Here is a 20,845-nt window from a genome sequence, read left to right as displayed (position 1 = left end):
GAGCGCTGGCAACAAGCCAAAGTGACCACAAACCACGGGTTCCGTTACTGGGTGGAAACTGGCTTGTTGGAGGGAACTGGAGCAAAATGGCAAAACGAAGGGATGGGAAAGTTGGTTGGGGGCGGAGGGTGCCAGGCCAAAATTCGAGGGAGGTTGTTACGTGGCTGTGTCTGTTCTATTTCTTTTGCCCTCTTCTATGTAGCGTTACTTGTTTATTATGCCCCACACCCTTCAAAGCGAACCCAGTGTCAGAGATGGATAAATAGGAGGGAGGGAAGGAGAGAGTGAATGCAATAGCAAGACAGAAAAAAGATTGCGATCAGAACAGGGGGTGGGGGAGGCACAGGGCAGGAAAAGAAGCACTTCGTGCAATGAAGAAAAACAATTTATCGCTTCCCGCTGTTCATCTGGGTTTAAATTTGCATTCCTACACACCCTGGTGGGGCAATGGGCACAGCCTAGCCAGCAACAAGGGCCACGGACCCAAGATTATAGCCAAAATGAACGGTTTATTGATGTATGACTACACAGCTTTAGTGTAGGTCCAAATGACCTCCAACACATCAATTTCAATTCTCAATTATTTCGATATTTTGCAGTGTCAAAACTGAATTCTTACAAACTTGAGTCGGTGGTCCTGGTCACTGGTTACGCTACACTCACTGGGACACTCAGGAGGAAAAAAGTCATACTCCAAACTAACACCCACATGAAAAAGTCTTTTCCGCCTCCCCCCAGAATCCCACCCCCCTCACCCCAGCCACCTGCACTGCCATTCCTTCCTGTTTGTGCCCCCTGCACAATCCCAGAAGCTGGAACTCAGCTCCTTCCACCACAGGACCCAGGGACCAGAACCCAAGCACCTAGGATATATTGCCAGGACAAGGGTCAGCACCTAAGTACTCCTCATGCACCACCACTGCCTCCACCTCCTCTTCCTCACTCACAACAGTGAAAACTCACATCTGGGGTTCCCAGTTCACGCCTGGATGGAGCCTTCTTTTCTCTGCTGTGGCTGAGACGGTGCTGCTGTTCGATTGCTTGGGCAGGAAGGAAGCACCACAGCCGCCAGCAGGAAGTCGAAGGGCAGGTGCACTAAATTATGACATTTGGGGGAGGAAGAGAAGGCGCATCATCTTGGTACATCTGTCGCATTCAGAAGCTCTGGAGATATCAGCCAGACATCAAGGGGGCCTCTCAGACTTCGCCAATCCTTAGTCTGTTCCAGATCTACCTGCTTCCTCCCAACTGCAAGACACCCCGGAACGTGCTCTGAGAAATGTGTAACTCATAAGTTCTCTCCCAAGGACAGAAAGGGCCCTGTATGCAGATATACCAGAGGAGAAGTTTTATATGCTCAGTAGAATCAAGTGGTGAAGCCTTTTCTGGACTGTACCATTTCAGGCTGCAGGGGTGTGTGCGCAATTTGCAGATTTCAATGCTTTTCTGAGGGTGGGGAGCCTTCCCATACGTAAAAGAACAAATGACATCTCCATGCCAAGTTGGATGCAGTGAGGCATGCGCATTTTATCCAGATATGTGCCCCATTTATATATGATGTGAGATTGGGGGGGGGCATCTATTTTTATGGGAAATAGAAAATCAAAAGAAACCCACTTCTCCTTACCTCACAGCACCCTGGCTTGCAAAGCACGTTAAACATACTACTTGTAGAACTCCACACACACACACACACACACACACACACACACACACGGGAAGATGGGTTTGACCCAACCTCTCAACCTGCTGTTTTTCAATGTGCAGGGAAGTTTACAACCCTCTCCCTGCTTTTCTTCAAGAAAGATGGTACAGTCCAGGAAAAGGCATTTGGCACTTCTGCCGACATGAAATAAATCTATGGGAAAGAGATTCACCAGCCTCTCTTTGTGCATTGAGCAGTGGAAAAAACAATGTATCTCACCCTGCTGTCCCCCACCCAACCGGCAAAGAAACACGGCTGATATGAAGTACATTGGTACCTCAGGTTACAGACTCTGCTAACCCAGAAATAGTACCTCAGGTTAAGAACTTTGCTTCAGGATGAGAACAGAAATGGCACAGCGGCAGCAGGAGGCCCCATTAGCTAAAGTGGTATCTCAGGTTAAGAAGAGTTTCAGATTAAGAACGGACCTCCAAAACAAATTAAGTTCTTAACCCGAGGTACCACTGTACTAGAGACAATCTCAATAGAGACTCTCATTCTTCCACTAAGCCCCTGGGGGTTTCCTCCAAGCCCTCCACAAGGGCAATTCAAACCTCATTTCCATGCTTTGCTTCTTTGCAACCTACAAATGCTACTGATCACCGTTCATTCCTCAAGGATTAACAGGCATGAAAATCATCACACACCTTTGACCTCAAGCCAACAAAGCGTAGAAGGGCCTCTATAGGTGGTGGTGGGACATCTTTCAAAACCAGTAATAAACCATACCCAAGCAACCCATGAAGAAACTCATTTTGATCTGAAAGAAAGAACCTCAAAAACCAGTATGTTTATTGTAGCATAAACCTTCATGGGCCAGAGCTCACTTCCTTAGTGGCATGGCATGTTATCCTCAGCTGACAGATCTATCTATCTATCTATCTCACATAGGCTCTTCTAGATTGGGCCCTGAATCTGTTGCAGCAAAGAGCAACAACCCAGCTATTCCACTGGAATGTCTCTACAGAAGACACCTGGTTTTACATCCCGGTGCACCACAATCTGAAAACAGAAGAAATAATTTCAAGATACCGTATTTTTCGCTCTATAAGACGCACCAGACTACAAGACGCACCTAGTTTTTGGAGGAGGAAAACAAGAAAAAAAATATTCTGAATCTCAGAAGCCAGAGCAAGAGGAATCGCTGCGCAGTGAATGCAGCAATCCCTCTTGCTGTTCTGGCTTCTGGGATACCTGTGCAGCCTGCATTCCCTCCATAAGACACACACAAATTTCCCCTTACTTTTTAGGAGGGGAAAAGTGAGTCTTATAGAGCAAAAAATATGGTAATTTGTATCACATCAAGGTCACTGCAACACAATGCAGCTTCACTTGATGAACCAAGCACGTGAGCCAAACCACTTATGAGGGGGGTGCAAGTCAGATGGCTACAGGGTCACAAAAAATGCCTTCCAACTTTGCAATTAGGCAGATTTCACAAATGAATGCCCCCCCCCGCCGCCGCCTCAATGGACAGCCATCAAGTGATGACGTGCATGTGCAAAACAGCCAGCCTTTATCCACCAAATGTGTGACATCACCTCACTGCACTACTTCCTTAGCTGAGATGGTTTTTAGCAAGAATGTAAGTCAGAAGCAAAAACACACAGAAAACAAGGCACCTTATCCTCTGGATCTCGAAGAGAAACTTTTGACTACACCCAATTTCTGACTGCACACGTTCTTGACGCTTCAAAGTAAGACAACACACTCTTAACAGGCAAGAACCTTTGGGCCACCAAATAGGCCAGAACAGAAGCTTCAGGATTTTTTTATTTTTAAAAGTATCCCTCATGACTAACTCTGTTCTGAAGTCAGTAAGATGTAGTTAATACTACTAAAGCAGAGGTTTCTTGAATAAAAAAAAAACTTTTTCTGATTTCTTCCCTAACATTTATTAAAAGCTGAGTTAGAGCCACTTCTAGTTTTTCCCCCTGCATAAAAGCTTTTGAAAACTCTCTTGCTGCAACAGCTAATATGCCCCCAGTTTACCCCTTACTAGCCTTCTCCTAGACCTCTTGTGACATACAGGCAACTCCCCATATACGAGGGGTTACGTTTTGAGGCACCACAATGTAAGTGAAATCACATATATTGGGAACACCATTGAAAAAGCCTCTGGGAACCCTTGAAAAACCATTAAAGTAGAAGGCAGAGATGGGGGAAGGGTTTCATTGTTTCATCCTGTTCATCTGAAAAACACCACATGACTCTTGATAAAGTTAGTGCTTTATAAAAATCCCAGAAACACAGACACAAAAAATTGATCTTCTCCTGTTGCCCACAAAACCACCCGCCTGGGTCCATTCAGAGAGTCCTCATCTCCCTGTGAGCGCCATGCTCAGCTGATCACAAGTCCATCATTCTTTCCCAGATTGAAGGAACCAAGTGGGGCGGGCTTCAGATCAGGACACTAGAGACAGGGACTTTGGTGGGTCGCCCACCCTGAGGAACAACAATGCGATCTTCGCCTTCAGGTGACTCGTGAAATTGCCCTGCAGGGAGAAAGAGCATGACAGGGTCAGAGGTGTTTGTCCAAAGAGGCTGCGCCAACCTCACGTTAGAGGAAAGGAGGCTCCCGATTGCTTGTCCTCCCATGATTTCCTCCACGGTCATGCACACTTCCTAACACACAGGACTTATCAAGACTTAAGACGTGTGCCACCCCTGCTACTCAGAAATTGCTCTTGTCGCTACTCAGCTGCAGCCACTACAGCAAAGTGATGAGGTGAAACTCTGGCAGAAGCCAAAAGCTTGCTCATATAATTGCCCAAAAAGGTTTCTTCGTGGGGGACAAGGCATTCTAAATCAAAAAGATGCTTCCAAAATGAGGTGATAACAATTGCTGCCCCTGACAAACACGGGCAATTTAAAATCACACAGGGAAGCTCCCTGGACACCCACATTTGTGGGACGCCTTCCCTTTCCATCCTAACTCATAACTGGCTGTTACACCAGACCACCCTCTTTTCCCAGGAAAGTACTATCGTGCCACAGGAGATGAGTGGCTTCCTCGTGGCACAGAGCCACTACTAAAGCAACCCACAATCATTTTTGCTACTGGGGTGCATGTTTGGTGCAGCAGCTCCGTGCCAGGCTTCACAGACCTTAACATCTCAACTCTGACTGGCCAATGGAGGGAAGAGGTTTTACCTTGTACATACAGCTCTGTGCGCTTACGGTCTGCCTGGATGAAGCAAGCCGTAGCCAGGAAGAAGCCGCCACCAATAACTCCCACAAAGGCACAGACCATAAGCGCATATTCAAGGCTTCGGAACTGCGACAGGAATGTTTGGGGGCGATCAGCTTGGATTCGGTCACTGATCTGGAAAAGGGATTCAGCAAAAGAACATGCACACCATTATGCAGTGTCAAGTGGAGCGGCACAACCAATAGGAAAGCTGGCAGAATTGGAAATTGGTGGTGTTATTTATTGCTTGTGCTATTTCTTGGCACATAGCATTGCTGAGGCAATGAGTGGCAAAACCCATCCCTACCTCTTAACCACTCTCTCTCTCTCTCCTGGTCTGTAGTGTGCTGTTGCTCAAAACTCGCTTAAAGGAATCGGGAGATGCAGTAGTTCTAATCCAACAAAATTCTTTCCAACATGTAGAAAACAGAGTATCCGCTAATGCTGTATGTATTCTTTATACTGATGCTGGCTTTTAACAAGAATGACTACGAAGTGGTTGACAGGCAATGGAACTATTTTAACATTTTTCAAAGCCACACAGTTAAAGCATATAAAATAAAAAAATATTGAATACAAATTTGAGAGCACACTTCCAGTTAACTCTCATAAGACCTGGCAAGATAAACACATTTTTACATGCCTCCAAACAGCTTTGCAGGCAACATACAAGAAACATTTTGAGAGAGTCTTAGCTCTGGAGTCGCTATTAAGAAGGCCCTGCTCCCAAATGGAAAACAGTCTGTTCTTAAGATGATCACCCCTGGAGCAGAGCTTCAACAGCTTAGGTCCTGGGAGGTTAATATTGCACAAGGTTGCAATGCATCAATTTCCCTCGGCCTGAACAAATATTGCAGGATCAGCCTGGGCTCTTTCGGCCCAAGAAATACAGCTGCGTGAGCCTTGCAAGGTATGATCTAAATGCTGGGAAAGAGCAAGTGGCTGATGGCAGAGAAAAGAGGAGCTGCTTGATGGGTAGAATGCCTCAGAAGTCGCAAGCTTTGAAAAGCTGACCAGAAGTGCCTTCTCGCTGTCCAAGCACTTACCAGGCCAATGAGATAAGGGCTCCCAGCATCACCCAGAAGATGCGACAGCAGGATCTGGAAAGCTTCAGCTGTGGATCGGCGTGTGGGGATGACAACATACTGGGAAGAGAATACAGCTGATTTACTGGTGCCCTCTGCTGGACAGCGAACAAGTTTTAAGGTTGCTTCCCCACATAACTATAAAGCCATTACAAGCCACTCTCTCACACACATTGCTAAGCCTCTTCTGGTTGCCCTTCATCTTGCTCCTCTTTTATTCTATACCCACTTTGGTGTCATACACACTCTTGCCAACTGAGGATTTCACTTAGCACATTTGACAAAGGGGACCAGAAGCCCCCAGAAGCTCATGCAGTCCTCTGTAGAAAAGCAGCACAGAGGTGCAGTCCTGTACACCATGCCAACTGCCATGCCAGATAGCAATTGTGGTGGCATAAATATATACCCGTGAACCGTTGCGCCAGTGGATCTATGACACAGTGGCACAGCCAAAATGGGACAGGGATTTGGGCAGCACAAGGGAGGAGAAACCATCATGTTGGAGCTGTAAGAAACACTATGCTGACTACCCTGCTATCTGCCATGGGCACAGGAGCCCTGGAGGGATGCCCAAGGTGCAAACTCGCAGCAATACTTCTAACTCCTCCTTAGAGTAGGCCAGAATTATTGTTTCATTAGAGGGAAAGAGATTTGCCTGAGGATATCTTGTGAATTCTCAGCAGAACTAAGTTTAAAAAAGCAAACAAAGCCACTGTCAATGGACAGTTAAACCCAGGGCTGACTCTTTCTGCTTGATTTTCTCAGGCTACCACCACATGGGAAAGCAAACGAGAACGGTGCAATTCTGCAACTGAAATAAAAGTCTAGAGTTTTGCACACTGCCTCTTCCCCAGTCTCACCAGAAGGATGTCTGCCACTATGGCCCAGTTGAGGGAGAGGAGGGTCTCGCCAATGAAAATAAATACCTGCAGAGGAAGGAGGGGTGAAGAGGAGAGACGACATTATTTTTGTTTTAAAAATCCTTTTATTTATTTTTTAAGATTCCAAAGCAGTGTACAAAAGTTTAAAAAGCACAGGATGGGCAGTGGTGGGACAGGCAACGGTACCCACCATGCCACACCATGGATACTGCCACAAGAAAGCTGGCAGCACCCTTGGGGGCTGTACCAAATTAACAAGTGGAACTTGGGGAGAACTCACGTAGGTGGCAACGATGCTCTGCTTAGCAGTCACCACTGCCAGGAACAGGAAGGGGACAGAGCCCAGCAGTCCAGTTGCACACACCAGGGGATCAGCACGAGGGTTGGTGCGGCGCCAGCGCCGGGAAATCTCCACCCCAGCACTGACACCCAGCACACCAGTCACGCAAGTGATGACGCCAAAGGTGAGGCTGCAGAGATAATGATACAAAGCATTCATAAAAGCACCACAGAGAAGGCTCAGAGCACTTTACATCTGGTACCCCACATTGCAGATGGGAGGATGAGAGACAGTAGCATGCCAAGGCCATCTACCAAGGTTACAGCAGGGGCAAGATTCAAGATTTGGGGCATCCCCATTTGTGACAGTCTCTTAGCCCCTATACTACAAACAGCTCAAAGTTAAGAAACACAGAGGTGTCAAAAGACAGCAGTGGTGAACCTCCACTACTGAACCAAGTGTTCCTCAAGAGAGAGCTGAACTGATGTCATGACTAAGGGCTTTCTCAGCTACTAACTCACCTATCAGAGTCAGAAGCATGTCCTGAGGGAGAAGGCTGGAGAGTGCCAGCGGCCAGGCGTGAGCGGTACAGGAAAGTTGGTGTCCACAGAGCCAGGGAGCCTGTTACAAAGGCCACAGCTGTGAAGCCTAGCGATGACAATATGAAACTGCGACTGTCCGGGGGGGGGGGGGGGAGAGAGAGAGAGAGAGAGAGAGAGAGGAAATGTGAGCATAAAACAATAGCCCTAATCATTCCTGCAGTTGAGCAATTGGAACCATCACAGATCTATTGCCACAAACATAACTTTCCTATGACCTCACATATAATGCTCTACAAGAGAGTTGGCTCACCCATTCAGCTGCAAAAATACAGAGAAATCAAAGTATAGGCAACCAGGGATGAGCCAGTCCTTAGAAACACTCAGCTAGCCCATGGCAGGATCTCTTTTAGGTCACGGTTTGCCCACCTGTAATAGTGGTGGCACAAGTAGCAAGGTGTTCTCCAGCTCAGGAGGTTACTAGGAGAAAAAAACCATACCAGGGAACTGCAACTGGGGGGCAATTTGTGAAACACAGTGTGTAGGGTGCCACTGCCTCCTACAGAGAACATTACTGATGGCACAGTTACCACATCTGCAGAGAGCTGCAACCCTAGGCCTAAAGCCAGGGCAGGGAGGAACATTTTCTGTCAAGGGCTTCATATTATTTGGTATGCCAGGTGGGGTCAGGGCCAGAGGCAATGATGGACAAGGCTATTCCTTTCCCCTCTTCTTCTTCTCACCTTGTTTCCTATCTAGCAGGTTACTGCAGTGAGGACAGAGCACTCTTATCAGAGTTGCAGACTGATCACTTTCAGAGGGCTTTTATCTCTTCCTCACTCCATTTCGCCCTTCCCCTAGTCCCCATTTCCCCACTCCGGCAGTGGCAGACTTTGGGCCCTCAAACTTCAGCAGTGCCCTGGATGCTAAAACCTGGCGCCCCCTGCCTGTCAAAGAATTGTTCTACACACAATCTACATCATTGTTTTGGTGCTCCCTGCAGAGCAGTGCCCAGTACAAACACACCAGTCACACTACCCTAAAACCACCTCTACCTCAGGACTTCTTTTCTCCAATCATATGAAGCTGAGAGCCTCGTGAAATTAGGCCAAAAGCTGCATAATGGGCCTTGGACCACAGGCTCCCCACCCCTGTCTTAAAGCAACTCCTTTTCAAGGGTTCCACTTTCAATGAACAGCTACTGAACTGGCCTGTTGGCTCTTATTATGTTACAAAGAATGTCGGGGCACTTTCTCGTGGATTAAACAAGTCACTGACCAGGCCTGCTGGACCTGGTGCAATTTGAACACACACCCTAGAACACATCTCAACATCTGCTTATAACTGCAGGGGAAGACTAATAATAGTGGACAAGCTTATGCTCAAGGGAACCTTCGCTACCATTACCAATTTCCTTAATTAAGTTCCCCAATACTCTGAGGAACCAAATTTCAAAACCACCTCCATAAAGCACTCTGGACAGGTACCTGTCAGTCTTGCTTTGAAAGCCCCCACAAGAAAGAAGACTGTACATTTCCCCTAAGTGGTTTGTTTTGCTTCTCAGTTTCTTGTCCTCTATCTATCACTAAAGAGAATATCTACACTGATCTGGAATCAATGAAACTAGGGCAAGGAAGCTATTCCAGAATGGAAAGGTGGGATGTGGCCTACATGGCAGCAGTACATTAAATGGCACCCATTACTCACTTGCGGCTCAGGGCCCGCAGGTCAGCTGCCCAGGAAGTATATTGCAGAGGGGCATCCGAGTGCGTCTCCACAGTTCCTCGAGGCGGCTCCCGCACCACAGTTATCAACAGTATCACCGCCAATGCCCCCAGGGCTGGTGTCACCTGTATGAGAAGATAATGATCTAAGTTGGAGGCATTCTAAACAGAAGAAAATAAAAACATGTATGCATAGGTGCACAGCAGACATGCTTACTACAATGTGATGAAGATGAGCTGAACTGCAACATGAACATAAGGCAACAAACACTAACCAGTACAATTGTATCCCCATCCTACTCACCCGCAGGGCCCAATGCCAGTCGTCAGCCACATCTTTCACCTTTGAACCAACTATGTAGCCCAGTCCACTGCAGGTGAAAAGGGAGAACAGTCAGACCCACACTCAGGCAGGCTCCCCTCTTTCTGTGAAAGCCAATTAGGTTTGGTCATTGCAACAATGGGGGAATACCAGAGGTCAGCGGCAGAGTGCCTGCCTTGCATGCAGAAAACCCCAGGTTCACTTTCCAGCATCTCCAGATAGGGCTGGGAAAAGAGCCCTGCTTGAAACCCTGGAAAGCTGCTGCCAGTCAGTGTAGACAATACTGAGCTAAATGGGCCAATGGTCTGAATCAGTTATATAAGGCAGCTTCCTATGCTCCTATTCCATGCCTTATGAACACACACATCTTGCTTTGATTGTTGCATAAGGCTGATTGCCAATTTACAGTAAACAGATGAGTATCTCTAGTTCAACTTCACTACAGTGCATACCCCGCCCTGAAACAGACCACAGGGTGTTCGCACCTGCCCACAGGTATGGCGAAGTAGAAGACGCTGAGCATGCGGGATCGCCGGTCACCCACAAACAGATCAGCAATAATGGTGGGGGCAATAGTTGAGTAGCTGGCCTCTCCCACACCCACCATGCCTCGTGTCAGCAGCAACAGCCAGAACATCTAATGTGGAGAAAACAAACAATAAACTGAGGAGATGTAATAGTGTAGCTATAAATCTGAAACACACCCCTAAACTATTCTTAACCCCTTCTCAGAATTACAGTTCCTAGGATTCCTTGTTTGGCAAGTGTGAATGTCAAGAACAGGTTTCAAACCTGTTCAGCAATACTTTATAAATAGCCACTTTTCTGTGGCTTGTGACAAGTAAGAATCTCCTCTAGTCAACCAGGCACAAGGCCTTCCAAAACAGTTTCTTACCAGCTAGCAAATGTTTGTGATTTTATCCAGAGTTCAGCTTAATGACACACAGCTTAAACTGAAGGAAAGCCTTGCACCTTCCCAATCTCAAGAGGACAGCTGTGCCAGATCTCCCCTGCCCCATAAGCCTCAGTGCTGGGGGGTGGAAGGGAAGACACACAGATCCCAAACCCAAAGTTCTTCCCCATGCCTGGGTGAAAACTAATCTACAGAATCTTCTCCCCTGCCCCCATACCTCCTTGGGAATGTAGCTGCTCCCCAGCGTCACTATTGACCAGAAGGTGATCCCAATGCACATCAGGTATTTGCGATTATAGCGATCCCCCAGGTAACCGAAAATTGGTGCAAGTACCATATAGCTACTAATAAAAACTGAGAAGAAAGAAATAATTATTCCCAGTGGCAAACACTCCTGCTTCAATAGCACTGCCTTTACAAAGTGCCTGGGTTGTGGGTGGGGAAGCCCCACCACCCTACTCACCTGTTTGTAGGAGCCCTGATTTGCTATCATCAATTGTAAAAAATGCCTCAATGTCAGGAAGAACGCCTGAGGTAAGGAAGAAGGATCACAGTGTTAATACTGAGGAAAGACAACTAAGTATCCTCACCCCAAAACAATCCATCATGCCCTTCATGATCTAAAGTTAAGGATTGTTGTGGGTGGGGAGAAAATCAACCCCTCGTCGCTTTAAAACTTACAGTGCCCACCCACCTGACACAGCTGGGAAGAGAAGTTCCAGCTACATTCTCATAGCACCCCAGCACCCTTACCAGCCACAGTGAAGCGGTCCATGTAGTTCAGTAGGTTAACAAAGCAGAGAACTCCCACAATGAAGCCAGCCCGTGTAGAGGAGATGCCTGTGAGGGTCTGTACCTCTTCTTCCCCTTCATGCCCAGTTTGCAGACCATCCTTTCCCTCTTCCTCTGTGTCATCTGCCTGGGTCAGGATTGGGGCCGTATCCACGTAAGGTTGCCGCTGAGATGCCATGGCCAGGGGCAAGAAGAACCCACTGGAGAGACAATATGAGATAGCCAGCCCCTTACATACCCTAAAGAACTGCAGGGGAGAGCAGCAAATCTTATGGCAGTTACAGAAGAACTTAACTAGGGCGAGAAAAAGAACCAGAAGAAGACGGCGACCAGAAGAGAAGGCCAGTCAGTAACACAAAGGCAAAAGACACCCACTGTTCAGCATTAGATTCTTATTTCCCACTCCCTTATTTATTTATTATGTTATTATTGTTATTATTACATACATATATTGCTATAATGTAAACAAAGCCAAAGATGAATTTAAGGGTAGCTACTCCTCAGAGTCACATCTCAGACTGAAGGGAGAAAAATGACAACAGGCCCCTTTCCCCACCAAGCCTGACCTCACCCTAAAGCTGTCATTAACCTGTAGCCCCCACCCGCAAACGCCCCCCTTTCGCCTCTCCCAATGCTAACCTGAGAGTTACCCAGGGAGGGAGTCCCGTCACCCGCTCTCCCCGGCCCTACCAAGGCCCCGCCAGCATCTCACACGCCGCCCTCCCCGGCGACGGACGTACCCTGCCTGCCACCCCCTCCCCACTCGCCGGAGCGGCTCGGCGGGATCACGTGACGGCTCTTTTCCTTGCCCTCCTTTCACGAGCTTTGATTATCATGTGACTCTTCTTCGTCCCCGCCCTTTCCGCCTCCCGACCCCTGGGTGCCATGGCAACAGAGCCGGTCGCCTGATTGTCTTCCGCGTCACCAATACAAATACAGGACGCGCCGCGCGCTCTCTCCCGCCCCTCAAGGCGTCAGAGAGGCTAGTGTGTGTGTGGCGGCGGCGGCAGCGTGGGGGTTACTTCGGTTGTCATAGTTACCAGCCCAAGCCCAGGCTCCCTGCCCCTTCTGTGGAAGTTTGAACGACCCATAACGGGTCCCTGCCCTCCTCGAGGCGCGTTCCTTCGTCGCCATGGTTACCAGAGCGCTGCGGCCTGCGCTCCCCGGTCCCCGCAACACACCTGGAGCCTTGTTTACTGCCGCCGTCTCGCTATCGGGAAAGCAGCCAGCGCGCCTTCCGTCACGTCTCCAAAGCACATTAAACTCCACAATCACTTCCCGTCACACGCCTCCACCCCAAAATCTGTGACAAACACTCCCTTGAGTAAGAGAGGCGACATGATAGACGTTTGCCAACACCTTGCATGGATAGAGAGATGGGTTTCTCCCTCGCAGCGCTCGTGGGGATCCCTTGACGCTGAACGCTGGGAGAAATCAGGAGCGGCAAAATAAAAAGGACGGAATTTCCCCCAACACACGATTAAAAAGTTTGGAACTCCCACCCGCAGGAGTAAGGAATGGCCACAAACTTGGATGGCTTTAAAAGAGGATCAGGCAAGTTTGTCGAGGACGAGGCTATCAAAATGGCTGGGTTCGCCAGCTGCTGGGAACAGGAGACAGGTGGTGGGCAGGGTGCTGTGGTGCTCCTGACCTGCTTGCAGGCTTCCCACTGGCCCCTGTGAGGAGAGGATGCTGGACTAAAATCCGGATCCAGCAGGCACTTGCATTCTTATGAGTCACTATCTTGAACGTGAATGCTTTATGAGAGATCCCACACACAACCAAGAGGATTGGTAACGTCTAGAAGTGGGTAACCCTGTTCAGTCTGTTACAAACAAAAGTAGTGGTACCTCAGATGTAATAGGTTTGTTGAGGCACCAGAAATCCTGTTTGTGCAACCATCTAGTCCAAACAAACCTACTCCACAATAACTCTTTTTGTCAGTCTTTCAGGAAGCCATCAGAGCCTTTGTTGTGTTTGATACAACAGACATGCATGGCTACCCTTCTGAAATTTACACCCCAGGTCTTCTCCCTGTCATGGCAGTCCCCCCCCCCCCTTCACACTGCCTGGAAACCAACACTTTTTACAGTCCTGAATTAGTGCGGGTAACAGGGCCAGATTTAGGTTAAGAGAGGCCCTAGGCTACTCCACTTGTGAGGCCCCTCCCAATCCCCCACCCTCACAACTGGAAGAAAATGGAAGAAAGTTATAAACAAAATTGAGTGAAGCCAAGGCCCCCCACAAAAAAAATTCAAGTTGGGCCCCAGAGTTTCAAATTGGGCAAATTGAGTCTCATTGTTGCTGGGCCCGAGTTACCCTGCCCTCACATGAAGTATTGGGTTTGCAATTTGGGGAGAGGGGAGATTACCCGCTCGGGGGTGGGCGGGCTGGGGAGGCCCCCTAGATTTAGAGGCCCTAGGCTTTAGCCTACTTAGCTTATACATAAATTCGGCACTGGTGGGTAATAAAGTCATCCTAACTCAGATCTGCACAACTCACAACCTGCCAGACTTGGCAGATATTTAAAGGCTGCATTTACTTACCGCCTGGCTGCAAGGGCAAAAATCAAGCTGCCACTCATTTGGCAAGACAACGTCGTGCACTTCACATAAAACTAAACTGCCTGCAGTCTAAGGAAGATTAAATGAAAACACTTCAGCCAGGCACAAGGCTCTTTTTAAAGTCCCAGAGGAGTTTTATTTTTTGCAACACAACACAACAGTAAATTGTAAAGTGAGGGGTCTGTAAAAAATGTTCTAGTATGGATTGCTGCTGCTCAGGCCAACCATGTCCTTTTCCAAAACATTTTGTTCCATCCCTCTTTTTCACCCTCACGCGTGAGTGTAATGTTTGGGGCTAGTGAGTACACTCATTCCTCATTGGGCTGTTTCCCCCACCCCTTCATTTTTTCCTCAAGGCATTTTGTTTCGTAGACTCGGCAAATCTGCTGGTACCAACTTCTAGGGCGTTGATGTAGTGGCGGAGCTTCATGCTCCGGCACCGGGGGTGGAGAGGAGGTGGGGGCGGGACACCCAGCGGGGGGCCCGTCACGATGGCACCCTGGGGATCGCGCTGCCGGGGGCGGTGCGCTCTCCCTGCACTCCTCTTCCTCCGCCAGTGTGTTGATGGCTGTAACTGTCAGAACCAGTACAAGGCAAAGAATACAATGGTGCCCCCATTCAAAGCCAGCCAGACTAGCAGTTAAGCCTTAGTCTGTGTATATCCTGTATTGCTGCCCCTCCAAAATCTGTCACCTGAGGCAGCTGCCTTATTCTGGCTAAAGGCAGGGCCTGCTCTGCTATTTTTTGTGGTGGGTTATTTTAATATTGGTTTTAACAAAAAAAAGTCTCAAATTTGGCAGAACTGAAGACGCAAACAACTTTGAAGCCCTTCAAATCACAAAACCGCCTATTTAAAACATTTCACACTTTGCAAAATGGGTTTAAGAGTTGCATTGGCCAAGATCAAAACTAGGTGAAAGTATGCTTAAGTAGGGCAAAGCATGCCAAGCTTTAGACAATGAAAAAGTCAACATACAAATTAGGGGCAAAGTCCTTCACATTTTAAAAAGTAAACTAGTAGCTTGTAACATTTTTCTGCAGTTTTGCAGCCTGAAACCTAAAGCCTGCCAACGTCCGAGAAGAGAAACTTTGGCAGACAGTTTCTTGCAGCATAGCAACAGAGAAAAGCTACCAAAATTCTATGCAGTCATTGAATACCCATGAAGTTGATGCTATGTTTCCACAGAAACACAAATAATCCAATAAATATCAGAATCTTTGTCCCCTATGAGTTGCAAGGCCAGAGTTTGTATTCAGAATTAATCCCATTGAACTTCATGGACAAATGCCTAAATAAGTAAACTACAGCTTTAACATACTTTTATGTGAAGGACTTTGGACCTAACTTGGAACAGGAGAAAAAGTAGGAAGGGAGGCAGGGACAACATCAGGATTCTGGTGGACTGGTTCTGTGTTACTTTGAAAAAATACTGCTTTTTATTAGGATTCATTCCATCTCTCATTTGCTGTAGGGACGACTTCAATAAAAAGGAGGTACAAATCTAGCAATTAAATAACAAAGAGACATTGTTAGGTAAGTTAGATGTACATGGAAGAGTATAGGTAAGATAGTATCTTTTGAGTGCAGCTATGCTATTCACACGCCAACTTATACTCTGCACACATGGATTACAAATTTGCTTTAAAAAGCCATATTCAGGGTGGTGATGCATATAAACAGATATAGACAATGTAATATCCTCCAGATGTTTGGCTACAGGTTCCAGCAGTACCAGCAAGCATGGCCAGTGGTCAAGGGAATTTCAGCCTAACAATCCTGGAGAGGTTGGCTAGCCTTCAAAAAGGAAGTTTGAGAAATCTGGCATAGAAATAAGAGGACTATAATTTTCTAGTAGGGTTTAAAAGACTGCACAGGTCTCAAATAATCCAGTTCTGCTTACTACCACCAAGTAAAGGTAAAGAAGGAAAACGGTAACAGGATTATACAGCATTGTTAAAACAAATGGAAAAGAGCCACTGATTTAAACAAAACAATTATTCAGTGCACACTGGCCCTCCAGAATGTGTATTGCTTTCACTATAACTGAGCAGTTTCTTTCCACTCTGCTCAAAGGGGGCCAGTTACAAAATTTGCTTTATTAACTAAGTTTCAGGTAGGTGCATGGAACGTGACATTGGAATGCAGTCATCCCTCTCTGTGTCTGGAACAGACAGAAATTACCACACTCCTATCATGTTTAAGAAGAACAAGGCTGCTTCCCTTGCACTCAGACATTAGACACAATGAAGTCGGTCAGAACACAGAGCCCAGGTGAAGCAGTAAAACCCCCTCACGGGAACAGCCTCTTTGAAGAGATGGAAGGATTTTTAGCTCCATACTTCAATGACGTCGCCAGACTCCATCCCTAACTCTTCAGGGGTGCAGGTTCCTGCCAAACGCTGTCCATCAAAATAGAACCCAAGTTTGCATCTGCCAAAACCTTGGGCTTTACGGTAGTGACTCATAAGTTTTTGCAATGGCTCCCCCTGCAGGAACAAGAGAGAAGGACAGCTGCAATACTGCCCCACCAACACCAAGTAGCCCTCTGCCCCCAAACCACAGTCTCCTTACCCTCTGGAGGGTAAACTCCATCTGGGAGCTTTTGTCTTTCCCTTGCACCCGGAGCTGAAGGTTTCCAGCATCACTGCTCCCTTGGCTAGTCGTCTCCACCACACAATCTGGAGGAAGTCCACATTACATTGATACACAACCAGCGAGATCAAAACAGCAATCCCCCCACAATGTAATCCTCAATTCCATTGTAGGGTATATTAGGTTGAGAGGCACAGACTGACCCAGCATTATCCCATGAGCTGTATGGGGATTTGAAGCTGGGTTCTCCCCAATCACTTCCGACCACCAGATCACAGATTAGCTCTCATAATGGAAGAGCAGGGTCTGGGAACAAAGCAGAACAGGAGCAAGGGATCCATTGGGAGCGAAAGAAGAAGAAGAAGAAGAAGAAGAAGAAGAGGAGGAGGAGGAGGAGGAGGAGTTTGGATTTGATATCCCGCCTTTCACTCCCCTTCAGGAGTCTCAAAGCGGCTAACATTCTCCTTTCCCTTCCTCCCCCACAACAAACACTCTGTGAGGTGAGTGGGGCTGAGAGACTTCAGAGAAGTGTGACTGGCCCAAGGTCACCCAGCAGCTGCATGTGGAGGAGCGGGGACGCGAACCCGGTTCCCCAGATTACGAGACTACCGCTCTTAACCACTACACCACACTGGCTCTCAAGAAGGGCATCAGCATCCCCAACTCAGAGGACAAGGATGGCGACAGTCATACAGAGAGACTTAAGGGACCGAAGACCCCCCCTGGAAACAAAAAAACCCACCCACTACTCACCGATTATATCAGCCACACCCAGGCCCAGTACACGGGGGGTGGCATCAGCGGCAAGTTCGCGATCTCGGAGCAGGAGAAGTATTCTGTCTTGGTGAACCTTCAGCGTCTGAGCCATGTGCTCAATCACTCGTTGAAGGGGGTCAGTCTATGGGGTGCAAAGTTAAAGGAGTTAGAAAAAAACACCATATACCAGGAAAACCCTACCTGCTCAATTGCCCAGGGAGGTTGTTTTTTCCTTCTCTTCCCCAATTCCATTTCCTTTGTGATCTCTAGGGAATTTAAGCCCTGAGGGCAGAACTCTCTTACTGATTTTTATCAGTGTCTCACAAGCCATTTTTTGGCTGAAGATACGGGTAGAAACCCTTCAAACAGAAAACAAACATGTCTCAACACATATTTATGTTGCTGCAGTAACATCCAGGTCCTGGAAAGTGGACATTTCCCAGTTATCACTACCATCACCATCTTCCTGCCTCCACAAGCCAACACAGCCTTTAAAAAAAAAAAATTGTTTTCAATTATTCTCGGAGGCCAATAGTCAGGAAGAAAAGTGGGGTGTTAATATTTTAAATAAGTAAAGATCCCATACTATTCCCGAGAATCACAAAAACATTCACAATTTTAAGCAGGGCTATCAGGAAAAGAGCCATGGAATACTTGTAACAGATGGGAAAGAACAAAGCAGTGGTCAGGCATTTTGACTGCAGTATATAGACTAGGAAGGTAAAAGGTAAAGGGACCCCTGACCATTAGGTCCAGTCGTGGACAACTCTGGGGTTGCGGCGCTCATCTCACTTTACTGGCCGAGGGAGCCGGCGTACATGTGGCCAGCAGGACTAAGCTACTTCTGGCGAACTCCCAGGGTTTCAGGCAGGAAGTTTCTCCCAATCCTTCCTACTTGGAAATGCCAGAGATATAAGGTGGGACCTGCAGCATGCAAAGCAGATGCTCTTCCCCCAATGGCAACTCACCATCTGAACAGAAACTTTGTAGAGATCAGCCCGACACCGGATCTTTAGCACCAATTCCGGGGACTCGGAGGGCTCAAGTACATCAATCAGGATCACATCATCTCTGAGTTCCTCATCTTGCAAGCTTTTCTTGGCAGCTGAGAGGGAGGATGTCAGATTCCTGAGCTTCTGGTGGAAGTTTCTGAGGAGACAACGGAACAAAAAGAACCCCATAAAACAGGTGGGAATAAGATACCTACATCGCAAGCATACCACCTTAAAAAATTAATCACCATAAACCTTTTGCTGAAAGTAGTTCTGAAAGCCACAAGTCGTGAGTTAGAGGACCAGACCACTGACAGACCAGATTCAAAACACGTCTCTGTCATGGATGATCTATGGGGAACTGGGCTGAGGCATTCTCTGAGCCCCATCTGTTAAATATGTACAGGACAAATTAGCTTAGCAAAGGTGTTCTGGGGACATACACTGTTAGGACTTGGTTAAAAGAAAGAGATGACATAAAGCAGGGATGGGGAGACCTCACCTATGTTTTTTGGCTTCCACCAGTCCCAGGCAGCATGGCTAAAGGTTAGTGTGGATGGAGGAAGCTGTAGTCCAACAGCATCTAGACTAGAGGACTACAGGTTCCCCAACCCCAGGACAAAGTTTTGTAAACCTGAGACACATAGTACAACATATTTCTTTCACTGATCTGCTTGGCTTGATGGGAGTGGACTCTAGCTAATCTAAGCCTCCCACCACCAAGAAACCTGTCTCTCCTTCCCCTCCCAGAAAGCCAAATCTCTTGCAGAGTACAAGAAAACAAAAGCTGGCACAATACATGAGCCAGCTAAATGCACAAAAAGTGGCTTTAGACAGGGGTCAGCAAACTTTTTCAGCCCACTGTCCCTCAGACCTTGTGAGGGGCCGGACTATATTTTTTTGGGGGGGACGGGTGAACGAATTCCTATGCCCCACAAATAACCCAGAGATGCATTTTAAATAAAAAGACACATTCTACTCATGTAAAAACACGCTGTTTCCCAGATCGTCCACGGGCCGGATTTAGAAGGCGATTGGACCAGATCCGGCCCCCGGGCCTTAGTTTGCCTACCCATGGCTTTAGAAATGTCTTGTGCCTGCCAAATCAGGGTGACAGGGGTTTTTATAGATCCCAATCCTCCCCAACAAGCCTGGAAGGGTTCTCTTTCTCTCCCCCCGCCACACCCCAGCACCAATCCACAGAACCCCACTCCCCTTCCAGAGGACCCCAGATTCTTACTTAGCTCCATGGCGTCGTTTCTTGAGCTGCGGTGGAGGTGGCGGTGAAGGGGAAAGAGCTTTACGTCTGTTGAAGGGAGAACCAACAGAGATATGGTTTTAATTGGGAATTCCAGACCAGCTGGTTAGAGGAAGAGAAAGAAGCAGACCTCTTTTCTTGTTCCACTTGCTTTGTAGGAGCCTTTTCCTCCTCTGCCTCTTCCTCATCTGATGTGTCAATGACTTGGGGTTCAGAAGACAGCACTGGGATTTGAACGGGCAGTTTCAGAGACTCAGGGAACAGATGGAGACTGTTCTGAACCTGTCAAGGGGGGGACGGGAAGAGAGAGAGAAAGAGAAAGAGAGAAAGGACAAAAAACAACTCAGTTTTTCTCCCCGGACACTTGGGCAGGCAGGAAGCAATACTGCTAAGCCGTTTAGAAAAGGACAGTGGATTAGTTTCTGCAAAGGTAGGTGCTAGGACATCAGGGTTCAATCCAGCCAAGAGTGTGTTGGTAGTGAGGAGTGGAGGAAGAGTCTAAATCAAGTAAGCAAAAAAAATAGGGAATCCCTGGAGCTATTGGGAAGTGAACTAAAATTAAAGCACTCCTGGGTTCTCCTCCTCCCAGCACAGAAAAAGAAGTTGAGCAGGCGAGAACAGGGTGGGGAGCATGCTGCCTTATGCTTGTTGGATATAATAATGCTGTAACAACAGCGAAGGCAGAAGGGTTAAGTATTTTGCTTTCGTCATTCACTGAAGAGAAATGAACCTCCACTGAAAGCCCCGAGAGCACGACTCCAATGCAGTTAGCTTTCTTTCCTCCTCCCTCCTCGACCCCTTTTCCTTTCCCGCCTTTTCAGGTCGGGCTGAGGGGCTGTCTCGCCGCCGACGTCTGCAAGCCGCCCTGGCAAGTCTTCCTTTTCCCTTTCGGCTGAAGGGGAGAGACAGAGGCGCCCCCGCCGCGCGGCACTCGCCTTGCTGGAGTAAACGGGGACGGCGGCCACGCCGAAGTCCGCGGGGAGGATGCGGCGGCGCTTGATGGGGGGCTTCCTGGGGGTCCCCTCCGGCTCCGAGTCGCTGCTGGAGCAGGGCTCCACCTGCAAGAGGCAACGGGGAAGTGAGGCGGAGGCGCCACGCGAGCGCGAAAGGGCCCCACCATCCCTAAACACAGACCCCCGCGCCTATTTACCGTCTCCGCCATGGCAGCGGCATCAAGCTCTCTTTATTGGTTTTGTTTGACAGCCCGCCCCGCCCGCCCCGATTGGTCGTCACGCCCGACGCCTCTGTCCT

The 20,845-nt window shown here is 48.0% G+C and overlaps 2 protein-coding genes across 6 annotated transcripts; both read right to left on the bottom strand.

Annotated features, from left to right (window-relative positions):
* Positions 1-3,922: 3,922 nt before the first annotated feature.
* Positions 3,923-12,292, bottom strand: SPNS1 (SPNS lysolipid transporter 1, lysophospholipid). Of its 5 annotated transcripts, none has more exons than XM_028704058.2 (13): positions 12,172-12,292; positions 11,393-11,631; positions 11,103-11,168; positions 10,857-10,993; positions 10,212-10,363; positions 9,709-9,775; positions 9,388-9,530; positions 7,663-7,815; positions 7,142-7,331; positions 6,841-6,906; positions 5,942-6,040; positions 4,859-5,030; positions 3,923-4,200 (listed from the first exon to the last, which is right to left on the bottom strand). In XM_028704058.2, the coding sequence occupies exons 2-13, from the start codon at positions 11,607-11,609 to the stop codon at positions 4,106-4,108; spliced, it is 1,557 nt and encodes a 518-aa protein (XP_028559891.2). In that variant the 5' UTR covers positions 11,610-11,631; positions 12,172-12,292; the 3' UTR covers positions 3,923-4,105. The 5 variants fall into 5 exon arrangements, with proteins under 5 accessions (XP_028559891.2, XP_028559889.2, XP_028559888.2 ...); XM_028704056.2 differs by having other exon boundaries at positions 12,071-12,229; XM_028704055.2 differs by having other exon boundaries at positions 12,122-12,218.
* Positions 12,293-14,106: 1,814 nt separating this feature from the next.
* Positions 14,107-20,845, bottom strand: NFATC2IP (nuclear factor of activated T cells 2 interacting protein). Its single transcript, XM_028704064.2, has 8 exons — positions 20,745-20,845; positions 20,530-20,652; positions 19,725-19,876; positions 19,577-19,642; positions 18,313-18,493; positions 17,342-17,486; positions 16,568-16,674; positions 14,107-16,482 (listed from the first exon to the last, which is right to left on the bottom strand). The coding sequence occupies exons 1-8, from the start codon at positions 20,754-20,756 to the stop codon at positions 16,324-16,326; spliced, it is 945 nt and encodes a 314-aa protein (XP_028559897.2). The 5' UTR covers positions 20,757-20,845; the 3' UTR covers positions 14,107-16,323.

Source organism: Podarcis muralis, chromosome 13, assembly GCF_964188315.1.
Source record: "Podarcis muralis chromosome 13, rPodMur119.hap1.1, whole genome shotgun sequence".
Lineage (NCBI taxonomy): Eukaryota > Metazoa > Chordata > Lepidosauria > Squamata > Lacertidae > Podarcis > Podarcis muralis.
The sequence above is the reverse complement of the archived record's forward strand: the minus strand, read 5'-3'. Positions and strand labels throughout refer to the sequence as shown.

Coding starts and splice junctions, on each gene's coding strand:
- SPNS1 (XM_028704055.2), bottom strand. Junction 6,907..7,141: donor AGAGCATCGTTGCCACCTAC/GTGAGTTCTCCC, acceptor CTTCCTCTGCAG/GTATTTATTTTCATTGGCGA. Junction 5,031..5,941: donor GCCCTTATCTCATTGGCCTG/GTAAGTGCTTGG, acceptor TCCCTTTTCCAG/ATCAGTGACCGAATCCAAGC.
- NFATC2IP (XM_028704064.2), bottom strand. Junction 18,494..19,576: donor AAACGACGCCATGGAGCTAA/GTAAGAATCTGG, acceptor TTGTCTCCTCAG/AAACTTCCACCAGAAGCTCA. Junction 16,675..17,341: donor GGGTGTGGCTGATATAATCG/GTGAGTAGTGGG, acceptor GACTTCCTCCAG/ATTGTGTGGTGGAGACGACT.